This window comes from Calypte anna, chromosome 1 (genome assembly GCF_003957555.1).
Source record: "Calypte anna isolate BGI_N300 chromosome 1, bCalAnn1_v1.p, whole genome shotgun sequence".
Lineage (NCBI taxonomy): Eukaryota > Metazoa > Chordata > Aves > Apodiformes > Trochilidae > Calypte > Calypte anna.
Window position 1 is genome coordinate 145,611,261 of NC_044244.1, and position 24,931 is coordinate 145,636,191.

The 24,931-nt window shown below is 38.9% G+C and overlaps 1 protein-coding gene across 1 annotated transcript in view; it reads left to right on the top strand.

The window, feature by feature from the left end:
* NALCN (sodium leak channel, non-selective) overlaps positions 1 to 24,931 on the top strand; it is a 231,941-nt gene that overhangs the window by 200,031 nt on the left and 6,979 nt on the right. The window contains exons 24-40 of the mRNA XM_030450947.1: positions 105 to 225; positions 326 to 457; positions 2,225 to 2,392; positions 3,612 to 3,716; positions 4,458 to 4,564; positions 6,399 to 6,519; positions 6,606 to 6,704; positions 11,734 to 11,827; positions 12,363 to 12,469; positions 12,864 to 12,938; positions 16,182 to 16,301; positions 17,322 to 17,390; positions 19,164 to 19,312; positions 20,004 to 20,097; positions 20,883 to 21,015; positions 21,572 to 21,687; positions 24,748 to 24,905. Of these exons, the coding sequence (XP_030306807.1) occupies positions 105 to 225; positions 326 to 457; positions 2,225 to 2,392; positions 3,612 to 3,716; positions 4,458 to 4,564; positions 6,399 to 6,519; positions 6,606 to 6,704; positions 11,734 to 11,827; positions 12,363 to 12,469; positions 12,864 to 12,938; positions 16,182 to 16,301; positions 17,322 to 17,390; positions 19,164 to 19,312; positions 20,004 to 20,097; positions 20,883 to 21,015; positions 21,572 to 21,687; positions 24,748 to 24,905 (1,968 nt within the window). The remainder of the gene's footprint in view (positions 1 to 104; positions 226 to 325; positions 458 to 2,224; positions 2,393 to 3,611; positions 3,717 to 4,457; positions 4,565 to 6,398; positions 6,520 to 6,605; positions 6,705 to 11,733; positions 11,828 to 12,362; positions 12,470 to 12,863; positions 12,939 to 16,181; positions 16,302 to 17,321; positions 17,391 to 19,163; positions 19,313 to 20,003; positions 20,098 to 20,882; positions 21,016 to 21,571; positions 21,688 to 24,747; positions 24,906 to 24,931) is intronic.

Genomic DNA, 24,931 nt, shown 5'->3' on the forward strand with positions numbered 1-24,931 from the left:
TAATTTATTTTTCATAGGAAAGCACTTAACTGTGGTCTAGACATAATACAAGTGACAGCACATGTGTCCTTTCTGTAATGTTTATCCTTATGTATTGTTCACAGTGACTTGCTGGGTTTGGTTACTTACCTGGACTGGGTCATGATCATTGTTACCATATGCTCCTGCATTTCCATGATGTTCGAATCCCCCTTTAGAAGAGTTATGCATGCTCCAACACTCCAGGTACTGTCACTGAATCGTTTTGCATTTAATGAAACGCAGCACCTTGATTTTCTCCAGGGCCTGCTCCTAAATTCTGACTGTTCTCTGCTTTGATTTTCAGATTGCTGAATATGTTTTTGTAATATTCATGAGCATCGAGCTTAATCTGAAGATTATGGCAGATGGCTTGTTTTTTACACCAACAGCTGTCATTAGGGACTTTGGAGGAGTTATGGACATATTTATATATCTTGTAAGTTTTTCATATTTATGGGAGGTTTCTGTGGCATTCTTAATTTTGATCTCTTTGGGTATATAAATGCTTGTTATGTTAAAAAGTTTGGTTATGTACCCTGATGTAAATGAAGCAGTGTCCTTTGTGTACAGACACCACTGTTCCAATCCTGTCACTTATTTGCTCAAATATTTTTTCTGATATCTAAAAACACACAGACATGGGATGTGCACCTGGCAATTTAATATAGGTTAGTTTGTTGATGTGTTTTAATTACAGGCCTGATTTTATTCCAAAGTAAACTTGAGATCTCTGACATTGCTTCAGCACTTTTATTCAGGAGAATCTTTATTTTATCTATTTCTTAGCCATTCATTGCTTCTTCCCCTCTTGACAGTTTTCCTGCTTTATAGAAAGTGTTTCTAAACCCTCTGATATTTGACTGAAGGACATATCCTTGTTACTATATTTTGCTATAGCAAAAAGAAAGCAAAGCAGCATCTTTCTGTCTTCCATATCCATCAGTACTGTTCTAATGTTTTCTTTGCCCCCCAAAATTTTCTTTCATTCCATTAAAATATGAGAAGAGAGGCTGTTTCTTCTTTATGGATGGCAATAAACACAACAGAATGTGTCAAATGTAGTGCTCAGTATAATACAGTATGAAATTTTCTAACTGAAAAAATTTCTTAGAAAATGGCTTTGATGGACTTTGAGGTTACTCTACCAGACAGAGATTACTCTGCCAGACAGATGTGCCACATAAAATTTGTCATGATCAATTTGTATCAAAGATTCCATTGTTAGCATAAATTAAAAAAATGCATAATTATAAAAAACTCCGCTCTAGTATGCATAATCTGTATGTGCATGAAGTCCTTGAAATCTCTCTGAATCCCTCTGCTTGTCTGAAGGAAAAATAAGGTTGTGTGGCTTAGATTTTCCAGAAGTGCCCAAGATGGTCTTAAAAGAATATGAAGGGAAGGCAGAAGCGCTGGCAAATCTTTTTGGGTTTGCTGGCAGCTTTTACCACTGTGTTTTTTAACAAATTGTATTATGTTTTAAGTCATTTGGTGGTATTAATTTGATACTCCATTTTTTGTGCACTTTCCTCTTTGCAACACTCTCACCTCTGTCCCCTTGTAACAACAGTGGTTTTGTAACTTTTTTAAACATGAGAAGTGATTAATATGCATAATAATCAATAATCATCTGTCAGAGATTGTAGAAGATGCAAGACACAACTATGCTGCTTGAAAACACTTTTGAATGCATAATATTCATGTGATAAAACTGCACAGTGATGAAACTATGGTACCTGTAACAAAATGGTAGGAAAAAATGACAACAAAACTTGGGAGGAAATGGTAGGAAAAAATGACAACAAGACTTTGCATGTGAGGATATCTCAGTTAGAGGATAGGAGCTGTTTGAAATGAGAAGGGAGGAGAGACATAGCTCTTCCTGCTCCAAGAATATAGTTGATGTCTCTGCTCTGAATCAGACCATAGGACTTCTTCTTTTGGAACAGTTCCATCTCCTGAAAAGAATAAAGTGGATTTTGACTCAGAGGGAAAGGTAGAGACTGAAGCTGGTGCCCATTAGTTAGGGTAATCAGCCAGGGCACAGGATATCCAAGTCTTTTTTTCTAATTTAGGCATTGTTTGCCATAATCTTACCTTTAATTTTAAGGAAATGTTTACTGATCATCTATTCTGTGTCTATGGCAAGTAAGACATTTTAAGTCTAATCCTTCTTTGCCTTTTCCTTCCCTGTCTCCTCGAGGTGAGCTTGATATTCCTGTGCTGGATGCCTCAGAATGTCCCTGCCAAATCTGGAGCTCAGCTGCTAATGGTGCTCCGCTGCCTCCGACCTCTGCGGATTTTCAAACTGGTTCCTCAGATGAGGAAAGTGGTGCGAGAGCTGTTCAGTGGTTTTAAGGAAATCTTTTTGGTAAGTGCCAGATATTTTGCTCTTCTTTTTAAAGGAGGAGTAGTAAGTTACCATTTTGCTACAATGGTTCCTGATTTTTTTTCTCCATTGCTGTTTACTTTTCATTGTAGCTACCTATGCAGGTGACAAGAGGATGGGTGAAAAATAGGTATATAAGTAAATAGTTTCTGTTTATTCTGAATAAAGCAACTGTAATAATTCTTTTATAAATTATAATATTTGTCCATTATATACTTGGCCATAATTACACAGGAGGACTACTGAAATAAAATCTACCCCTTATTCACAGTTCTAGTTGGCTAAGGAAAATGAGAAGTAGGGGATGGCAGCTCTTCATGAACAAACCTGGTTTCCAGTCTGAAGGTCTCTACCTCTGAGATTTTTTCAGAAGCAACCAAAGACAATGCAGTTATTAGTCACAAACATTGATATCATTGTTATGACATTGTTATTATTATGGTCATGATTATGTAGTAAATTACTATTAGTAATAAAAACAGCAACAACAACAATAATAATAACAATAATAAGGTCTCTGATTTCTTGATCAGAACCTATTCTGTTGTCTTGAGACCAAATTTTCTCTAAGTAATATTTGTTGCCTAACCAACAGGCAGAATATTGAACAGAATATTGTATGAGGTCAAGTTGGTTTAAAAAGCTGAGCTACAAAATATTTGCAGACAGTAGTGGAACAAGGACGAAAACTATAAAGCTTTTTAACATTTCATACATACTGTACCCTGATAAATATATTTACATCATAAGTTGCCCATGCATATCTTTACTGTAGCTACCCTGATATTGAATTTCTAACAATGGCTTACTCAGATTAATTAGTAAAACCTGATTCAGCAAAACAGAAGCAGCACATTTTAAGTACTTGAAGAGTTCTCTTTAAGGTGATTGGAAATTCTTCTGCATGCAGAATTTAGCAAAGGTCTGCACTGAGAGAAAGAAAGCTTTGATACTTATCTACAGTTCTTAGATACTATGTTAACAATAATATTAATAATAACACAGCACCTGGTTCCTGGATAAAAACCTAAAGTAAAATATAGGTCCTGGAAGCCTTATCTTCAGGTGTATGCAACAAAACTTGCAGCAAAACTATCCTCCTTGCAGCTCATATAATGATCTAGCCCACTTTCTCAGGATCTGACACCCTTTCCTAAGCCTGCAAGACGAGGGCTTGACAAGTCTTACTTTATCTTTGCAGGTCTCTATTCTTTTGCTGACATTAATGCTTGTTTTTGCAAGCTTTGGAGTGCAGCTATTTGCTGGAAAACTGGCTAAATGCAATGATCCACACATCATCTCCAGGGTAAGAACTGCTTTCCTGCTTCAAAATAGAATTCTGTGCCATTGCTGCCTACTGGGGAATGGCAGTGGGGCAATCAGAGCTATAGGGGAATGTCAGTGGGTTAATCAGAGCTGTTTTACAAGAGCTGGAGGTCTTAGGTGCTTTCTTGTTCAGAAACAGGATGATGGAGGAAACAGCAGCAAAAGAGTGAATGAGGGTAAGGCTGGATTTTCTTGTAAAAGTAAACCAAGTCCAGATATTTGGGACATTCTGAAAAAGCTGTCCAGTTCATGCCTTATTGTCTGCAAAGGACTGTTTGTCCCATAGAATTAACCATGGAATATGACACCTTTGCATTCTTAGGTCAACAACCGAAAAACATACTGCTACAGGTCAAAAGCACTGGAAATGCTATGTAGGTTACATGAAGAAAGCTAGCTGCTTTTCTTATTCCATTTGGAAAAATATAATCACCTAAAGAGAGCAATGTTTTTTAGGAAAGAGGTGGAAGGACAGTCTTGACAGTCTTGCAAAATGGAAAACACTTTCTGTCCTGGAAAGAGAAGGGATTTTTGAATCCTTGCTAAGATACATTTTTCCTCCAGGTAAAGGTCCATGACTCTTCATTGCAGACCCGTAAATAACCCTTCATTTCTATTTAGGTTGTTTCCCCATCATGGCAAGGGTGCTGTTTATACTGCATTTTTTGGCATCTGTCACAGGCCATTATTTAATCTCAGGCTATGGTTTATTTCACTGTAGGAAGATTGCCATGGTATCTTCAGAATAAATGTAAGTGTTTCAAAAAATCTAAATTTAAAGTTACGACCTGGAGAGAAAAAGCCTGGATTTTGGGTGCCACGAGTCTGGTGAGTTGCTACACATTAGCCTATCTTTCTTTAAAAATTCATGTGTTGACATAAAAAATGGCTCAAATCTCATGGTATTAAATTGGAGGGGTTTTATTGCAAGTCAAATAATATTAAGGTGAAAAAATCTGGTCTATTTTGTCAAAAGCCAGATACATGAAATGTTTCCAGACTTAACATGCTGTTCTATTCATAAAACAGAAAGGAAAAAATTCCTCTGTAGATAGTGTACCTAGATGGAAACTAGATAGGATTATTATTACATCAGGTGTTACTGACTTGTATCAAGACTATTTCTTAATTGTTCTTTTGTGTTATTATGAAGACATCTGGAGAGCTAGGTATCAACAATGGGTCCTAAGGGTAATTAGGAAAAGATGGAAAGAAAAAGAAAATGGAAATCTGGTGTGTATATATACATATATATATATATATATATATATAAAATCTGGTAGAGCTACCCACAAAAAAAAAAACAAAACAATGAGCAACTCCTACCTAAAACCAGCTTTTCTCATGTGTGGCCACCAAACAGGCCAGCTAGCATATTCTTTTTGTTTCTAATGCCACTAATCATTGTGATATGTCACTGCAGTAGTGCAGTAAAAATTATTTAAGAGCTGCCATTATGTTTATGATTAGTATTCTGATAAACTCTGTTTAATATTTCCCAAAACCTGAATGGTCAAAAAAACCCTCTTTATTTGTTTACATTTTAAAGTTGTTTTTCATTGTGTAAAATCAGCTGTGCAGCCACAATTATTTTAATTGACTATGTGCACAGATAAAGAATGTACCAGCAGTGATAGAGTCAGAGCCATTTTACACTAATGAAATAATACACTGTGATTTGAACACTGAGTGAAGCTCTGACATCTGCAGATGCTTCTAGGATGCTTCCTACAAATTCTTCCTCGAGTAAGCAAATTCAATCCTCTTCAGCTTGATCCAGAAATAAGCAAAAACTGTCCAAATCAGCATAACTGTAAACTTTGGGGAATGTTTTGTTATTGCAGAAAAATGTTTTACCACAAGGACATTTATACCACCTGTTGGCTGTGTCAGACCAGAATTTCAAGAGACAGAAGTCAGTACAAAGACCATGTTTAACAGGAATATTGTCGTGGGAGAGGTGTCTTTTTCACTGAATGGTTGGATTTGTAGAAGCACCAATCACTTAACAGTTATTCTGGATACAACATTTTAGAAATGCTTGAACATTAATTGGGCTTCTTGGATCATCTGTCTCAAGTTGCAGAGGCAGAGCAATATGCAAACTTAGCCCAAAAAGGGAACTTTTAATGTTCAGGTTTAAACATCCTCTTAAATCTCATCTCAGGCATATGATACAGGAAGGCCAAGAAGTAAGATGTCCTTTTGGTTAGTTTTGCTTTAAATCATCAGATCCCAGTGATAATGAAGTAAGGAACATTTTCTAAATGATCTTGCTGCCTTTGAAGTCTGAATATAGGTTTGAGACTGATCTCCCTGAGGTAAATTTATTTTAGAATCTGGCCAATGCCATCAGATCTATTTTTTCATGAGTGCTGTATTTTGCTAATTTCAATGACAAAAAACCCAATAAAATACAGCAGCATATTGTAAGCATTGCTACTGTGAATCAGTCTGAGTATCAGAATAACATATACAGAGGTCAATATAAATTATTCTGTACATATTTATTGTTTTGCTATTCTTGAGATAGAACTTTGAATGAGAGATTTCTTACCAATTTGACAATATTTTAAAATGTTAATTAGGCTATGAAGAACCTATCAAATAGAAAGAACACCCTTTTTGCTGAAGTTACACCTGTTTCTTCACTGCATTTCAGGGCAAATCCTCGGAATTTTAACTTTGATAATGTGGGGAATGCCATGCTGGCATTGTTTGAAGTTCTGTCATTAAAAGGCTGGGTGGAAGTCAGAGATGTTATTATTCATCGTGTTGGGCCGGTAAGGAAACACATGGAAGTCTTTGAAGGAAACACTTCACTTACTTGTATTTCTTTTAATGATTTACCATCTTTTTATCTGTTCAGATCCATGGAATCTACATTCATGTTTTTGTCTTCCTCGGCTGCATGATTGGATTGACCCTTTTCGTCGGAGTTGTCATCGCTAATTTCAATGAAAACAAGGTAGTGAGTGAAGTCCTCTACGTGTGTAGAACTGGCTCTGTAAGAAACCTGAAATTAATATTACACTGTACACTACCTATTAAGGCTACCTTTAAAACTGGCTTAGCAGTCTTACCTTCTGCAAGCCCTCAAGTGTAGCTTCAGATGCACCTGATCCATATGTACTGCAAAACTCAAGGCTAGGATGAGAGCAATCCATCACACACTCCTTCAAAGAGGAATTTGAATTTATTCAATGCAGCATTTACTAAAGCACAATATATTTACAGGTGTTTCATAGTTTGCTTTTTAGTTTGGTGTAGGCATACATGCAGTGGCAGTTAAAAAGACATGTTATGCTTGGATGTGTTACAACTAATGGGTCTCATTAGAGTCCTGCAATTGCAGTATTTCAGATCTAAAATGAAGGTGCGTGGCTTTTTGCTGGCAAACAGTGGAGTGAAAAGTGTAAAATTACCTTTCTGTCACTGAAACGTAAAAGTAGCTAGAGTTCTAGGAAAAAACTGACATGGGTTTTGTGGATTATCTTCTGAAAATAAGAAAAACCTGTCCGTAGGTGAATTGTTATAGAACAGCTCATGTTTACACTGCTTAAAGATAACATCCTCTGCTGCATACACGTATCCCTTAAGCTGACAATTTTTCTGAGCCTCTTGTGGTTCCCCTGTGGCACCAAGACATAATTATTAAATTTTATCATCTTTCAGTTCAGATAAAATAATCTCAAAATAATGAGATACTTGTGTTGCAGCTAGCTAGACTGATGTTTTGATCACTTCTGGCACAGGAAGGAAAGAATGGTTGTGTGGCTTGGAGATGCAAGGCAGCCAGATGTGCTCGTGTTGGAGACAAACTGGGTGCTGGCCATGGCCCCACTGTGGCCCTGACCTGAACTCAGTAGCAAACATAACTGCTGAGTTTTCCCTTCCAAGAAAAACTCCTTCTTTCACTCCTTCTGGACGAGAGCTGAGAGGCACACTTCTGTGTGTCCAATGTTGGCAAGCAAGGCATCATGAAAAGACGTCAGAGAGAATGCCAGCCAAATAAAATCACTAAGGCTCCCACTACGGAGAAGGTTTTTTTTTATGCTGTCATGATTCCAGTGTAATTTTGGTGAGATGCAGTGCAGTTATTCTTGTTAAAGCACAACTGTTCTAAAGAACAAGGAGCGAGGTGCTATTCTGTTATTCACTAAACTTTGTCTAGTGAATTAACAAAGCTGAAATTTCTCCAGTATGAGAATCCCACTGGATTTTCAAAGATGCTTTTTCCCTTTCCTGTTCAGTTCTGTAATGTTGCTTTTCCTTCAAATGTTTCAGCATTACACTGATGAGTAAAAAATGTTTCTCAGCAACTCTTGACAAAAATAAGTCATTCTGTTTAAACTACATGCTATTAAATTATTAGAAGTGCTATATTTATTTTGATGTTTTTCTTCTATAGCCATGATGTATTTATGTTTCTGTCATGTACATCATAGTTCATAAAACTCTATTAGATGTTAGCTGAGCATTTCTATCACATAAACTGCTTCTTCATTCCCCTTTATCCTTTCTACACAGATCAATATCCTCAAAAACCTGTTCATAGGCACAAATTTAGGTGAGAAGAACTGTCACACTGCCGAGTCCAATTTTAAATAGCTTTTGATCCTGGTTGATCAATAAGGTTTGCTCACCTATTGAGGTGTGGTGCTTTTGGTGTTGAGGAGTGAGGAAGCAGTGCATTTCCCCTTAATTTCTCATGGGGGTCTTGAATATCTGTCATGACTTCTGAGCAAGCTCTGTGGGCAATGGAGAATCAGCAGGAACCACTTGTCTCTCAGGGCTGCCTTGCTACACTTACAGGCATCTACTTCTGGCTGTTGTCATAGAAGAAAAGGTACCAGAGGAGATGCATCTTTTACCCTTAATAGTATGACTTTTGCCATGCTTTTGTGATAATTCAGGTCCAATCTAACCAAGTGCTGTCAATCCCCTAGACGGTGTTTTCAGTCTTTCCATGGAAGTCACTCAACACTGAGTTCACTGTGCCAGGCTGTCACCTGCAAAGACAGTTTGTGGTATTTCTTTCACAAATTAGTGAGATGTTATCAACTCATAACACATTATTTATCTGTGTAGTGAACTGTTAATTGTGAAATTGAGTGGTCTGGGCAAACCCACAGTTACTTTTGAAGTGATACATCCACAGTGTCAGAGTAAATCTTTTACCAGTGTTTGGGTTTTTGTTTTGTTTTGTTTTTTTAATTCTTGTTGAGGTATGGACATAAACTGGGAAAAATGCCCTTAATTTTATGTGACTGCTTATCAGATTCATATTTCATTCCCTCTTCCTAGGTATGTAGCTTTAAAGATGTGGGATGGCTGAAACTCATGTGGAAATCAGAAGTTTGGTTATGTTCACTGGGGTTCATAATGAGAGGGAAAGGGGAAGTGTGAACACAACACATAAGGATTGTGATCACAGAAGTTAATTAAGCAATTCATTTTAACCCAGATTCTGCCTGCATGAGCTGTCAGTATAAATGTGGAAGTCTGAGGTGCAGGGTCTGAATTAGAGTTCCCATTATTTTCAGAAAATTAGGTGATTTTCCCGGTTATCAGTTTGGGGTGGTTTTCTCTTCTTGTATCTTTTTTTCAAACTATAATCATGTTTTCTAGATGTGAATGTTCTATTCCCTTAATTCCATATCTGACTACAGGGAAGGCATAAATCCAAACATCAGAAAAGCTACTCGCTACTAACTTACCCCTGTAAATTACAAAACAGGCACATCATGCAATACAATTTACATGATACTAAAAAAGAAGTCAGTATAAATCATTCATGAATAATGTCTGGTTCAGCTTCTTCAGTTGTTTCTTTGTAACATCAGATAGGTGCTGTGGGATGCTTGGTGGGTTTTTTCATAATTTTTCTTGAATACCTGTTAATTTTTATGCTTTTACTATAGGGAAAAGAAAAGGTTTTCAGATTTGAGAGTAGAAGTTGAATATGTTAGTTAATTGTGCAGTGGGGAAAAAAATCTCAGAACAGTCAACATTCAGTTAGGCTGAAGAAAAGTCCAAGAACTGAAAAATAGGTGAAGATAAAGAGAAGGCTAACAATTAGTCTAGAAAGGAGAAAAACAGTCCACTGAGTGAGGTTGTGTAGTGAAATGAGGCAACCAGGTGCCACTAATTCCCAGGGAGTGGCATGAGCTTGTGTTAAGCCCACCTGTGCCTAATTAGGGCCGCCCCCCTGGTCCTGCTCATGTGCAGTGGGGGCCCGCCCTAATTAGGCACAGGTGGGCTTAACACAAATTCATGCCACTCCCTGGGAATTAGTGGCACCTGGTTGCCTCATTTCACTACAAAGTTGCATTTTCTTAAGACTAGTTTCTTGGCCAACCTGTTGTTGGTTTAAGTAGATGTTTGCTTTAGAGAGTTCCTGGCTGATACATGGTTAGAGTAGTGCCAAGAGTTGTTGAGGATGGTCAGAGCTGGACAATTACTGAATTAGCTATTTTACATGAGGACAATTTCCTAAAAAAACCCACCAAAATATTTTCAGGTGTATGCCCTAGTATTTCATGTGAATTGTCAGGGCTGTAGGCCTGGAGAAGTTGGACTGAGTACCACAGAGTACTCCAGAGTGGGTCCTCAGCTGTCCCAGAGACAAGGCAGTTGCCCAGAGCATTCCACCACCTCCCATTTCACAGCCCCCACACATCACTTGTCACAGCTCACAAGTGCCACATGTTCTGTCAGCAGTGAAGATGTGATCAGCACAAACATTATCTGGCAGCTTTGAGCTAAAAACAAATGCAAACACAGCTCCTCCAGAAGCAGTCCTTCTTGCAAAGCTCTGTTCTGTGGTCCCCTTGTAATGATCCTGGTGGTGAAAGTGATAGTTTCTGAAAAACAGCATGACATGGCATCACTATTTCTAAATTTTAAAATGCTCCACTTTTTTTCCACCTTTTGTATTCTTTGTGGTGAAAGCTCTCCAAGAATATAAAACAGACACCCTCATTTGGTTGCTCTGTAATCTAAATGTTTCTAAACAGTACAGTTTGGGCCTGACACAAGTAATACCCATCCTTATATCTGTAGCTGTGTCTGCATCCTGTTGGGAGCCACCTCCTCCCAGGATGCTGTTTGGGGATGCAGCTTCATAAAGAGATTATGTCCACTGAGAGGGAGCTCTCCTGACCTTATCAGTCACACAGCCAGCCACAGTTCCAGCACCTACACAAGCCTGTGCTGAAGTGAGCCCCACAGATCAGCGTGGCTCTGTGCTGACTGTGGGAGCAGCCAAGTGTCTGGGAGACAGGCTTCTGACATTTACCTTGAAAAGGTCTCGCTTGTTTTTGTAACTCCAGACCCCTTCCGTGAGATTTTACACTTCTCTGAAGTGACAAGGACCTCATTTTGTTTTGAAGGTCATTTTAAATAACGTTGAATTCTGTTTGGGGTTTGCTCGTTTCTTGCTATGTCATGAAAACACGGACATTACCCTCTATCTCCACCTCTCCTTGTGCTTCCTTTGTGGGGAGTTCCTGTGGATTTGAATCACACTATTATTTTATTTCAAATACACCCCAAGCAGAAGAGTTGTGGCAAATGGCAGCAGTTTCCTAGAGGGCTTCGTTCCCCAAGAAACTGTAGTGGCACTGATGAGCCACAGGATTTTCTGCAGCAAAGTCCGGACAAAATCGACCACTCTTTAAAAGAGTGTTTCCTGGCAAATGATGTTCAGTCAAATGGAAGACCTCCTGCAGGGTTTCACTGGGCTGCTGCTACAAAGAGCAACAACTGTGCCTGCTGAGATGAGTCCCAGTAACTCACAGCTAATGCATCCAGAAATCCTCTTGAGTACCAGCTGATACTTTCGACTCCTTCCCCAAACAGCATGTTATTGAAGTAGAGTTGCCTATGTAACTTTATTTCAGGCACCAAATAGGATGTTGTTTTCATGTTTACAGCATTAAATGTTCTGCCTTTTGTATGACAGAAGCTTTATATGACTCTCTTTGTTTACTAAGGGGACAGCTTTACTGACGGTAGATCAGAGACGATGGGAAGATCTGAAAAGCAGACTGAAGATAGCACAACCTCTTCATCTCCCACCTCGTCCTGGTATCAAAGATATTTTTATTTTATTCATGTTGAGCCCTAGTATTCATAATTCCCCAGGAGTCTGCGATTCAAATTAAAATTGTAATCGTGAGACCACTAGGAGGTTGTGCATAAGTTAATGTGGAAACAGGCTCCAACTACAGATCTCTGCAAAAGGCTATTAAAATCAACCCAAAAAAAAGGTTGTGCTTCAATGGTTTTAGGATAAGCCTTAATGGAAAAATGAATTTCTAAGTGAAAAAAATATTTGCAGTTGGCTGTTAATGATATGAAGGGAATGTATTAACCTGACAGCAGTTGAATGATGCACTTGCCCTACGAGTACCAAAGTCTCCATGCAACACAGATGTTCAGAAATTATATGTTCAGAAGCCCTATTTGATATCGAAAATTGTGCCAGAAAATGAGAAATGTGTTCTGAAACTGGTAAAGGATTATTTTGCCATTAATGAAGATAGAAAATATGTCAAGAAACAGGGGAAATATACCACAATGTATTTTAACTCTCCTTCTCAAACTCTTTTTTTTTTTCCAGATAATGATGGCTTTAGAGCGAAGATGTATGATATAACCCAACATCCATTTTTTAAGAGAACTATTGCTGTACTTGTTCTGGCTCAGTCTGTGCTGTTATCAGTTAAGGTAATTGTGTTTCCTTTAAGCATTTTGTTACAGTAGTTCAGCATGTGTTGCACATTTCCTAACACCAATTAATGATCAGTTGAGTCATTACTGGGTTGAATGTAGGGAAACATGATTTCTAGACACAACAATCTCAGCTGGCACAGATCACTGTAGATTAATTGTAACTTGTGGACCTGAGTCAATTTCTGCTGTTCTGTAGTCTGGTTCGTTAATTTTAATTTCCAGCTAAGCTGTAAATCTGTGAGAGAAGACTATACCAAGATGGCATTCCTGTCTGAATATATTTTAAATTGAAACCTATTTATTAAACCCTTCAAGAAAAGTCAAAAAATAGACATTTAGTTTTCTTTAACAGCTACTCTTCTATAAACAGATTTTGTTTGCATTTCAGTGGGATGCTGCAGATCCTGTGACTGTGCCTTTAGCAACAATGTCTGTTGTTTTCACCTTCATTTTTGTTCTGGAGGTAAAGTAATATATTTTATGACTTCTTCAGATTAAATCTATGTCAAAATTTAACGTGGGCCTGCAATTAACCAAATGACAGATGCTGTCTATAATCCCCCTCCCTAATAAAGAAAGAAGAGAGAATAAGGGAGAGGGATTTATGGGTTGGAAACTAAACTACACAGATTTAATGAAACTGTATGATGAAAAGGAAAAGTGATTAAATATGTACAAATATACAGGAAAATGATACCACATTCCTCCTCCTTTTCCCCCAGTAACTCTCATGTCCCCACCAAGGCTGCAGGGCAGCCCTGGAAAAGTCCAGGCTGGACTCCTGGAGTCAGCAGCAGTCAGGAGATGGAGGCAGGAACACACAGATATGGGCTGGCATGGATCAGGACCACAGGCAGAGTAATGGACGGAATCCTCCCAAGATGCCAAAGCAAAACAGGGACAGGAGAAGAAGGACTGGAAAAAAAGGGCAAAGAAGGAGGCAAATTCTGTGATTCAAGGAGCATGTGCATCTGGGGCTCTGAATGTCACTTATCTTTAAACATGTATCATCAGAATAACCTTTCAGTTTGTCATAGTCATACTTTACCAACTGCATCCTTTTATATTTATTCAACTCTGAGCATTTCAACTTCTGTTTTAATGAACGCTTCTGTTGCAGAACATCTTGGGTTAAATCTGCTCTGTACAGCACTAGGTCTGTGTTGTATCACAGAAGTTCTACTCAATCTGTTTCTATTTTGCCAAAATCTGTGGTACAGGGTGCATTAATCCCCACCATTCTGTAGCTGCGATGTCATCATTCTCATCATTTTGGTTTGGTTTGGCTTTTTTTTTCATTATCATACATCATTTTAGCTATGTCAAATTCGATTATTACCTATCTTTTGTTGTACAGATCTAGATCTTCTGTGGTAGTGGTCCTTTATCTATGCAAAAATTTTAACCACAGTCAACCATGCAGAGTGTTATTAGCTTGTTTTCCTAAGACTGAAATCTAAAGACTTAAACACATTTTTTAAAGCATTTTTTTTTTTGTATGGATAAGGAAATACATATTGTAACAAAACAATTTATGAGGTTAAAGAAGATGCTTCCTCTGTGGTTATCTCAGTAAATAATTCTTTTATAAGTTTGTGGTTGAGTATTTTCAGTCCCCTCTGAATAGCTGACACTGACCACTATCAGAAACAGGATAGCAGTAGCCTACATTTCCCACTGCTCTAATCCAATATGACAGTTCCGATGTTCCAGTGATAGGTTTGCCAGCAGTGATGAATAAACAATGAAGTGAATACCTTGTAGCAGCTGTAGCTTGAGTGTGTCCATGTTGTTGCTTCTTTTTTTTGCCTACCCAGGAGAAATCAATATCTCTTGAGAGCCTCAGCAAACACAGAGAAGTTTGATTTGTATCACAGACAGACTGGTTTTAATTTACCTAGTATCTGTGTCTTTAGAAATACTTTTTTTTCTCTTATACTACCAGGGGAAACAAATACACTTCTAGAATTTCAAAGGAACTTGGTCAGAGCCAAGAAAAAAATTGTTGACTGTCTCAACAGGCAAGCTATCACACTGTGATTTATGGACACACAGGATTTATGGACAAAGGAAGAAGCTTCCTGCCCAGGATCTTCCCTACTGCAGCATAGGCTGGCTGCAGAGTCTGCTTTGTACATGCTCTGCTGCCATTAGCAGATACAGTCCACTCAAAGCTTTCTGCATAGCTCATGGCTCTGTGTCTAATCTAAGGACTCCTGTTTCAGACTTAAACCTCTGCTTCTCACCTCATTATATGTGGTATAGAAGAACAGGAAGAATTTGGAGGGCCCACTTCTGTTGCCACACCAGTGACCACAGAATAAAGTGAGATGTGCACAGTGTGGTGTTCTGCTCAAGATTATAGGCCTTTGAGCTTAGGTGCTAAAATTCTACATGTGAGGTGGGTGCTTAAGCTGTCACTGTGGTCAATGCAGGTGTAGGGTGAGATTCATTTGCTTAAATAAGTGAAGGCTCCAAAAGCTTTTTTGGATACCCTAGCTGATCTCCCTTTACCTCCACTATCTGCTACAGAAGCATAGGGATGTTTGCAGGTTTTGTGTCATCCCTGCCAGCCCCACACATCTATCTCCAATATTTTAGGGCATCTCAGCTGGCTGGATAAAGGTGAGGCAGGATACCTTCAGGTACCTCAAATGAGAATTAGAAATTCAGAGGGCATATTCTTCATTTTATAGTCAGGCTTCAGAAAACACAGAGCAAAAAATTAACTGGAAAATTAGACTTGTATCTCAAAACAATATCCCTTAATATACAATTTAGGTTTCAGAAAGGTAAAGAACACTACTAATTGGCAGTGTTGCAAGGTGGAGTGGAAAAATCATATAATGAATGCCTGACATTTATCTCCTTAATGTAGTAACACTTGAGTTGCTTTGAGGTTTAATACAAATTGTGTCTGAGAAACTCTTCAGTGTTCCCTATAAATGCCTCACCCTAACTCAATGTCTGTGAGTGGTTGTGAGTATTTCTCATCAGTATCTATTCTTAAGCTTCCTGCCTGCACTTCTGTTACCCGCACTGGAAATGTCAGGCGCTTTGGCTGCTGTTTTTTACCAGGAACATTGTAAAATGTGCTGAGAACATACTATTCCTTAAAGCAAAAATATTTGCAATATAGGAGTGCCTTTTATTAATCTGAAATAATGAAACATATATGTAACACAAGAATATAACACAGTTATATTTTTTAATTCAAATGTATTTATCTGATTTTTAGCCTGTCTATGGACAGCTATGGATAGAGAGGATTCTACTAGCTCTTTCAGCTAAATATTATTGATAGAATAATTTTCTACCTTGTTTAACTGGTAGAAGTCTTAAGCTCACATTCACCTCAATGAATGTGAGCAGTCTGTACATTAATCAGTCTGAGGGGGTTAGCTGCTACTGTTCAATACTTGGTGGAGAGAGACACTTCCAGAATATTGTTCATCTCCTTATCTCAGTTATCTGTGCTCTTTCATAAGTATCAGTTTTTCTCCACCTAAGGGAAGGTTATATGATCTACTTAGTCTAGCAGCCTGACTTGTCCACATGGGAACAGTTAGCTGACATGAAGTCTGCCCTTGGTTGTTTGAAAACATTCATAAGATGAACTCAATCAAACATTTTAGAGGTTCTTATAGTAAGCAATAACCATTTACCCAATACAAATGAGAAATTGTTTTGGTTTTTTTTTCCATAGGTCACAATGAAGATTATTGCTATGTCACCTTCTGGCTTCTGGCAAAGCAGAAGAAATCGGTACGATCTCTTAGTGACATCTCTTGGAGTTATATGGGTGATACTTCATTTTGCCTTACTGGTAAGATTTATGTAACACAATTTCAATTATTAAGCTTGATTTTATCTGTCGGCAGCAGGAGAACCGCTATACATCCAGATAAACCTTTGGGAGTTGAATAAGGCTGAGATACGTCTGAAACAAATTTAACTTGATGCTAGAAGGAATCCTTATCTTGAGCAATGATGATTTACAAAAGCTGTCTGGTAGTACTGTTGTAAAAAACTGAAGTCTTTGGAAAAGATGTGAGTGAGAAGAGGAAGGAATAAGAAGTCACTGAGAACTCTTGCCAACAGCATCCTCATGAGCAGCAAGGAAGAAATTGGCAATGCACAAAATCCAGATAGGAAGAGAGGATTAGAAGAAGGCATAGGTTCAAAATCAGTGGAAGGTACAATCTGTCCCAAAACCAGCAGTGATTCTGGACCACTGGTTTTGAGTAAGAGGCTAATTTTAATCCAGGAAGGCATGGAGGAGAGAAAACAGCTCTCCCTCCATCTCAGCTGACTTTTTAAAAGTTGGCTACACCCCTGGTTCTGTCACTTATGAGACGGGGAGAAGGGATAGTTGGTGCTTTTCACCAATCACAAGTTGTGGAACTCCCCACCCTAAAATGGCTGGGGGCTTCTTTTTTGTCAGCCCCAGGCTCTGTTCAGAGGAAAACTTGTCTGTGTGGCTAGTCATTTGGCCCTGACATACACTGCTTGTTCCTTGCTGCTGGCTAGCTTGGAAAGCCTAAGGAGTTTCTTTAAGCCAGCAGCTGCCTAGATAAGTACTGGGGCAGCTTACAGCTGTTACAGCCCAACTAGGAGATGGTTGAAGGTTTTTTTGTTTGATATATGAGGAGGTTGGATTAGTATGGTTTTGAATTGATAGAGCATCTGTTAGTTTCTTCCTGTTACTGAAATCTTGGTGCTAGTGTTTTATGATATCTCTTATTTCATGGGGTGATTGCCTACATTATTGAAAGATCAATTATCCTCATCTTTCCATGAGATTCCTGGGGGACAAAGTACTAAGTCTGCTGTGTTTTTCTTCCAGAATGCATACACATACATGATGGGAGCATGTGTAATTGTCTTCAGGTTTTTCTCAATTTGTGGGAAGCACGTAAGTATAAACTGGGAACTACAGCTATTGCAGACCTCATGTGTAGATTAAAGGACTAGTTGCAAGGCATCTTCAGTGTGAATTCTGCAAGGCTCCATTTTATATGCCCCCCAAAAAAGATAATTCAAGTAACAGTCTCCAATTTTACTTGTTGTCTTTAAAACGTCAGTATTTTATGTATATTGTGTAATAGCACTGTGTTATGGTTACTGGAAAAGCTGCATTTTTTTGCATTAAAAAGTTCAACTGCAATGCCACACAATTTTTAAAAAAGGCTCTCGTTGTGCCACTTTGAGTCTTTGCCATTTCATTGTGGTGTGATGTGCATGCTACCTGTTCATTTTATCTGCAAGATGAGTGAAGTGATGGTTGATCCACTCAACTTGCTGTGATAAAGCTCCCTTACAGGAATTGTTTCCTTCAGGGTGCTGGTCTGTGTCTTTCATCACTGTAATGTGTGTCGTATCACAGTAAAGGACTTATGTTCAATTTAAGAAATACTTGACCAAGATATTCCTCTGGAAACAATGAGAGGACCATGAAGTAAGACTCTTCTGAAGAAGTTTACATTGCTGTTGTGTTTGGATTTGCTCTGATGTAGTTGAGAGTAGGCTGATGGAATAAGTGTAGGCAGAGAAGAAAATACATTGGTTTAACAAGTGGTGTCACTTTGCTTTCCCTTGATGTAGAACTTTTTAAACCATCTAATCATTTTCTGTGAAGTCAGACATGTTAAAGTAAATGTGATAAAAAGACTGCTATACTGGGTTGCTGGGGTTAAGAACAGTAAGTCAGAAGGTTTGTTCAGTAAAGATAAAAAGTTTTCCTCCAAACTACACAGAACCTGTAGATCCTTGGAAATCCAATGAAAAATCCTTGCCTCTCCTATGCAGCCAGGCTAAGTAATTGCCTTCAAAGCTTTCAGATTAATTCTAAATGTTTTTTTCAAGTTTTTAACCTGCTTGTTTGTGCTTTCATGTTAGGAGCTGCATCTGTTTCACTAATTTATCTGTTATTATGCAATGTGATGGCTGAATTTCAGCATGAGGTATCAGCTTGGCATGATTCCAAAGAAAACTGCTACCCTCAGTCCTAATAAAGAGAATTTTCCATAGCATCCAAAGTGGGTAAAGGTGCTAGGCAATCAAAGGCAATAATTTTATCAAGATTAAAATATACAATGTGGATTCATGGAAAAGCAGTATCTATTATTTAGGCCTACTGCCTATGTAATTTCAAAAATTGTTGTCTCTTATTAAGCTCTTTGGCCAACTTGTGTGAGAAATTAACTAGTTAAAACAAGCTGTGCTTATCTTAAGGAAATTTTCTACTCTATAGATCAGCCTATTTCTTTAGGCAGGCTGCAGTATCTGTGTTTTCCACCTAACAGTTAGCATTGCTTTCACGTAAGCTCAAGGTGTTGTACTGCACAGTACTGAACAGTAGTTCATGCAATGCTAATATTGGTACTTCTGGAGTATACCAATATTATAATTAAGCTTATTCTGTATTATTGCTTTATTTTCCTACATACGGTCTTTGAGGAGCAACATCTTGCTTTCCAAAGTAAAAAGCACACTAAATTTCAGAGGACAATGTAAATAAATGTTCAGTTCCAATCAGATTCATAATGTATCATTTCACTGGTCTCATCCATTAACCTACACATGTAAGGAATTCCTTGTCAAAATGGCAAGTGCAATGATCCTCTTTTCCCTTTAAATTCTGCTTTCCTGGGTGGCATCATGGATTACTTTTGCTCTGTCCTTCCAGGTGACACTAAAAATGCTACTCCTGACTGTGGTTGTCAGCATGTACAAGAGTTTCTTCATCATAGTGGGAATGTTCTTACTGCTTCTTTGTTACGCCTTTGCTGGAGTCGTTTTATTTGGTACAGTGAAATACGGAGAGAACATTAACAGGTAGAGTATGTACTATCTCATGAGGATGTTCTTTAAACAGCCCCCCAAAAAATCACATTCAGCTACAGAGAAATCTATCCATGGTAAAAAACAGAGAAGGCCCCAGGTCTAATTGGAGAAGTTGAAGTTGAAGCTCTGACTAGAATTTCTGATAGGAGGCACTGAGCCCTCTTTCCAGTCTTTACACATTAAATCCAATTACACCCAATCCAGCCCAGAATGTTTTTCAATATGCCAGCTGGAGTATGCTTCAAAGCAGCACTGTGATAGCCACAAGCTGCTGAAACACAGTGTACCTACTGCACCTTATCAGCATCTCCCAGGGACAGAAGCCACACATGGGGCTGGTACAGAGAGGGGACATTTCTGTCATTTGACTGTTAATGGGAGATTTCCCAAATCAGTGGCATCATTAGGCTTCAGGAAGAAAATGGAGACAGGAGATAGGGTTTGGCCCCCAGTCTGCTTTTGCTCTTTGATAAGTGAGCTAAAATACTCAGACCTGTGATAAAATTATTATAATCTAAGTCCTGGAATAAATCATTTAATGAACTGATGCAAATAATGCTGTAACTATTTTCAGTTTAAAGTAGTAGAACAGTAGAAGATGGAAATGGATTGCATTTTTTTCATGCCAGTGTTTTAGTTCTGCACTGAGAAATTATGTCTCTCTCTTTTTTGCTTAAAACAGACATGCAAATTTTTCATCAGCTGGCAAGGCTATTACTGTACTCTTCAGAATTGTTACTGGAGAAGACTGGAACAAAATTATGCATGACTGCATGGTAAATATAATACTGCCAGACATGAAATAGATAAGAAATAGAAGGCACCTTTGCATTTTAGAGAATTTCTAGTATCTTAGCTTTGTACAAGGAATGTTGTGATTGTCTTTATCTCTTCAAGAGAAGCTACAATATTTGCTAAACCTCAGAATTTAATGCACAAATTGTAGATCAGATCACACACAGTGTAGTATTTCATGGGGCTAGGCTATTATATGATTTAAAACCCAAACCAACAAGATGTTTTCCAAATTAGAAGTGCAGTAGCTCTTTTCCACTCTTGTCTGCTTTGACTGTGGCAAGGAAAATTTTCAGATTAACTTTGTAATGCCTGCACTTTGGCTCATTTCATGAGAATAATAGTCTTAAAGGCCCCAGACTTTTTCCTTGGATCATTTTATTTCATCTAAGTAAATTTCTGTCTGTGGTTTCTGTTGCAATGAAAATCATATTATTCTCTTCCTTTTTAAAATTAATGGGCAGGGAAGCCTCTTGAGAATGACCACATTTCAAAAACCAGGTTTTTTTCTCTACAGTGACATAATACACAGTGCGGTGTGTGTGTTAGTGAGAGCCATCCCCAGGCCTCTTTGCCATACCTCTCTCTGTCTTCTGATTTCTGACTGCCAAAGGAACAATAAAACATTGCCCACAATAACACCCACAGCCCCATTCCCTATTTGTCAAGCTTTAAAAAAATTGTAGTCATAAGGATTAAATCGATTGCAGAGAAATCAAAAATCTCTTTTTGTGATTGATTGACTTTGTTTTCTTTCATTTTGAAGGTTCAGCCTCCATTTTGCACACCAGATAACAGCACCTACTGGAAAACAGACTGTGGAAATTATGCTGGTGCTCTCATGTATTTCTGTTCATTTTATGTCATCATTGCATACATCATGTTAAATTTGCTTGTTGGTAAGTGAAAATATTCATTAATAATAATAAGGTCCACCTTGGCTTATAGTATGTTAGATCTGAACCTATTATGCTATTCAGGTATGAGGTTACCTCAGACCTTCAGTGTTAACTTGAATTCATGTGATGTTTTTGATACTTCTGTGGCATGTTGTATGCTAAAACTCAGGAAGTCTGGGAATGAAAGAGATGTGTTGTATTTTTGGAGTATAGTTACACAAAGGAATATTGTTTTCTGAGCTTTTCCTTTGTTCAGTTAACATCTTTCCAACATTGTTGTAAATGTCCTAATTGATTTGAGATGCTAGATTAGGCATCTCACCAGTATTTCTGATACAGCTTTTTAAGAATAAGCCCAGTGAAGACTGATGTCAGGTGACAGTATATTACCTATTCAAAATCCTCATCTGAACATACAGTTAAGGCATGCCTTAGTGTGAAGTTTGCATAAACTAATTCATAGTCTGTTGAAATTCATTGTTGTTTATACAGATTAAACAATTAGAATGCAACTACAGGCTTTCATTATAGCATTTTTTGGTTTTGTGGTTTTCAGCTATCATTGTGGAGAATTTTTCGTTGTTTTATTCAACTGAAGAAGACCAGCTTTTAAGTTATAATGATCTTAGGCATTTTCAAATTATATGGAACATGGTTGATGACAAAAGAGAGGTAAGAAACTTGATCATAAGCACAGAAATCCAGTAAATTTACACATACCTTAAAAAAAACACTGGGGAAACAATGTCCTGGCAAAACTCACTGAATGGTTACAATTCAGGTTATCAAAGTACAGGGAGCATGATCTAACATTAACATTGTTTAGGACCCTTCAAATACTTACCTGCATTCTTTGCTGCTATGAAGTTCTTATAAAAGTTGATTTAAAAGCAAATCACAGAATCATAAAATTGGCTGGGTTGGAAGGGACCTCAGAGATCATCAAGTCCAGCCCTTGATCCACCGTTGCGGTTGCTAGACCATGGCACTGAGTGCCACATCCAGTCTCTTTTTAAATATCTCCAGGGACGGAGAATCCACTACTTCCCTGGGAAGCCTATTCCAATGCCTGATCACCCTCTCTGTAAAGAAATTCTTTCTAATATCCAACCTAAACTTTCCCTGACACAACTTAAGACCATGTCCTCTTGTCTTGTTGAAAGTTGTCTGGCAAAAGAGCCCAACCCCCACCTGGCTACACCCTCCTTTCAGGGAGTTGTAGAGAGTGATGAGGTCTCCTCTGAGCCTCCTCTTCTCCAGCCTGAACACCCCCAGCTCCCTCAGCCTCTCTTCATAGGATACTTGCTTAAGTCCCTTTACCAGCTTAGTTGCCCTCCTTTGGACCTGCTCCAGGACCTCAATCTCCTTCCTAAACTGAGGGGCCCAGAACTGGACACAGGACTCAAGCTGTGGCCTCACCAGGGCTGAGTACAGGGGCAGAACCACTTCCTTGGACCTGCTGGCCACGCTGTTCCTGATACAGACAAGGATGCCATTGGCCTTCTTGGCCACCTGGGCACACTGCTGGCTCATGTTCAGCTTCCTGTCAATCCAGACTCCCAGGTCCCTTTCTGCCTGGCTGCTCTCAGCCACTCTGTGCCCAACCTGGAGCTCCCCATGGGGTTGTTGTGGCCAAAGTGCAGGACCCGGCACTTGGCCGTGTTGAACCTCATCCCATTGGAATCAGCCCAACTCTCCAGTCTGTCCAGGTCCCTCTGCAGAGCCCTCCTGCCTTCCAGTTGATCCACACTTCCCCCCAGAATGTAGATATTCATATCCCCTATACAATATCATCTTTCCTCTCAGCTCCCTGAGAGCTGCCACATTGAGAATCTGCCACTTCACATCCATTTATGTACCTGATCTTCAGAAGGGCTTTGCTGAGATTCTGACACTGTCTCCTGTCAGATTCTTATAGAGAAGCTGATGAAGTGTGGGCTGATGAGAAATGATGAGGCAGACTGAATATTGGCTGAATGGCATGTTCAACATCTTCATTAATGATCTGGATGATGAAACAGAATTTGCCTTTGGCAAGTTTGCAGATGACACCAGACTGGGAGGATGTGGAAGTGAAATGGGATGTCAGGAAACCCAAGCAGTTCAGTGAGGGGAAGTGCAAAATCTTGCACCATGTGAAGAACAACTCCAGGCACCAGTGTATGCTGGGGGCTAATTAGCTGGAAAGCAGCCTGCCAGGAAGGGACCTTTGTAGTGGACACCAAGTTGAACATGATCCTGCAACATCCCCTCTGGTAAAATGGACTAATGGTATCCTGGGCTTCATTACCAAAAGTATTGGTCCTGGTGAGGCCACATCTGGAGCACTGCATCTAGTTCTGTACTCCTGTGTACAGCAGAAACATGGACATTTCTGAGAGAGTCCAGCAAAGGGACACAAGGATAATGAAGGGGCTGAAGCATGTCTGCTAATGAGGAGAGGCTAATAAAGATAAGACTGTTACTTATCTGAGACTGTTCAGCCTGCAGAAGAGAAGGGTCAGGGGTGCAAAGAGGACAGAGCCTTTCAAGTAGGGCCCAGTGACAGGACCAGAGGCAATGAGCACAAGCTGAAGTACAGGATATTCCCTCTGAACTTCAGGAAAGACCTTTTCACAGTGAGAGTGACCTGAGCACTGGTGCAGGTTGTTCAGAGAGGTTGTGGAGTCTCCATCTTTGGAGATGTTCAAAAGTAATATGGTAACTGGCTTAAGAAGGTGCTACTGAAGCTTGGAGTCAGACAAGGGGACTTCTAGAGGTCCCTTCCAACCTCAGCCGTTTTGTGATTCTACAAGGAAAAAAAAGCATCTGTGAGACTGAGCTGTTCAGATGGCCACACAAGTTAAAGCATCATCTGAATGATTTGTGACATCACTAAGACTTGTATTTGAACCAACATTATGGTAAAAGTTGCTTGCTTGTAGTTGGCACATGGTTGTGCTAAAGATGGAAGCTGCAGTCTGCACTGATGGAGGTGGAGAGTTCTGCACCTATCATGCCCAGCACTGACATTATCTCTTTCTGGTGTGGAACACATTACAGAAAAAAATAGTTCCAGTCAGGCTCATTTAACAAAACAAAGTATCTAGAGAATAAATACTTTATATATTAAATATATATTTTATATTATTTAATATATTTAAAGAAAACAGCTTCAGAATGAAGCTTCAGAAGAATGACAGTTTCAGAAGAAAATACTTTAAGTCCCAATATTTTAACTTCAACTTTCTTGTCACAAAAAGTGCAACGCGTGCTCAATTGATTCTTAGAGAAGACCTCTGAAAAGCCAGTAAACTCCCAACATTCTCCTGTCCAGAGATGCACAGAGAAGGGAACACCTTTACAACCAGGTATAGGTCTGGCTGTGAATTTTTAAATTGTAGTTTAATTTCAGTTTTTCAAAGGCAGGTCTCAGAGTATATAATTCTCATTACAGGTTAATGCAAATGGAAAAACTAAATCCCCAAGCAATACTGAACATTTCTGACAAAATTATCAGCACAGATTTTCACTGTATGTCAGTCAAATAACAAAAAAGACTTCCACAAATGCACTGCAGAGCTGGATGCACGTGTATTTTCTGCAGGAATGTATTCACAGTGACTTAAATAGTCCAGGCTTTGGCACGGAGTCTTTGGAGGAAAAGTGTTTCTCTCACTGATCAAGTTGAATTTCTGAGATGCTGGTTAGGTCACAGGAATTATTTACCATCTGTTATGTGATTCTGCCCAGGGAGTGATCCCTACCTTCCGAGTCAAATTTCTGCTGCGGCTTCTGCGGGGCCGGCTGGAGGTGGATCTGGACAAGGACAAGCTGCTGTTCAAGCACATGTGCTATGAAATGGAACGGCTCCATAATGGTGGGGATGTCACTTTCCACGACGTGCTCAGGTACTCTGAAAGGTCCTCTAAATTTG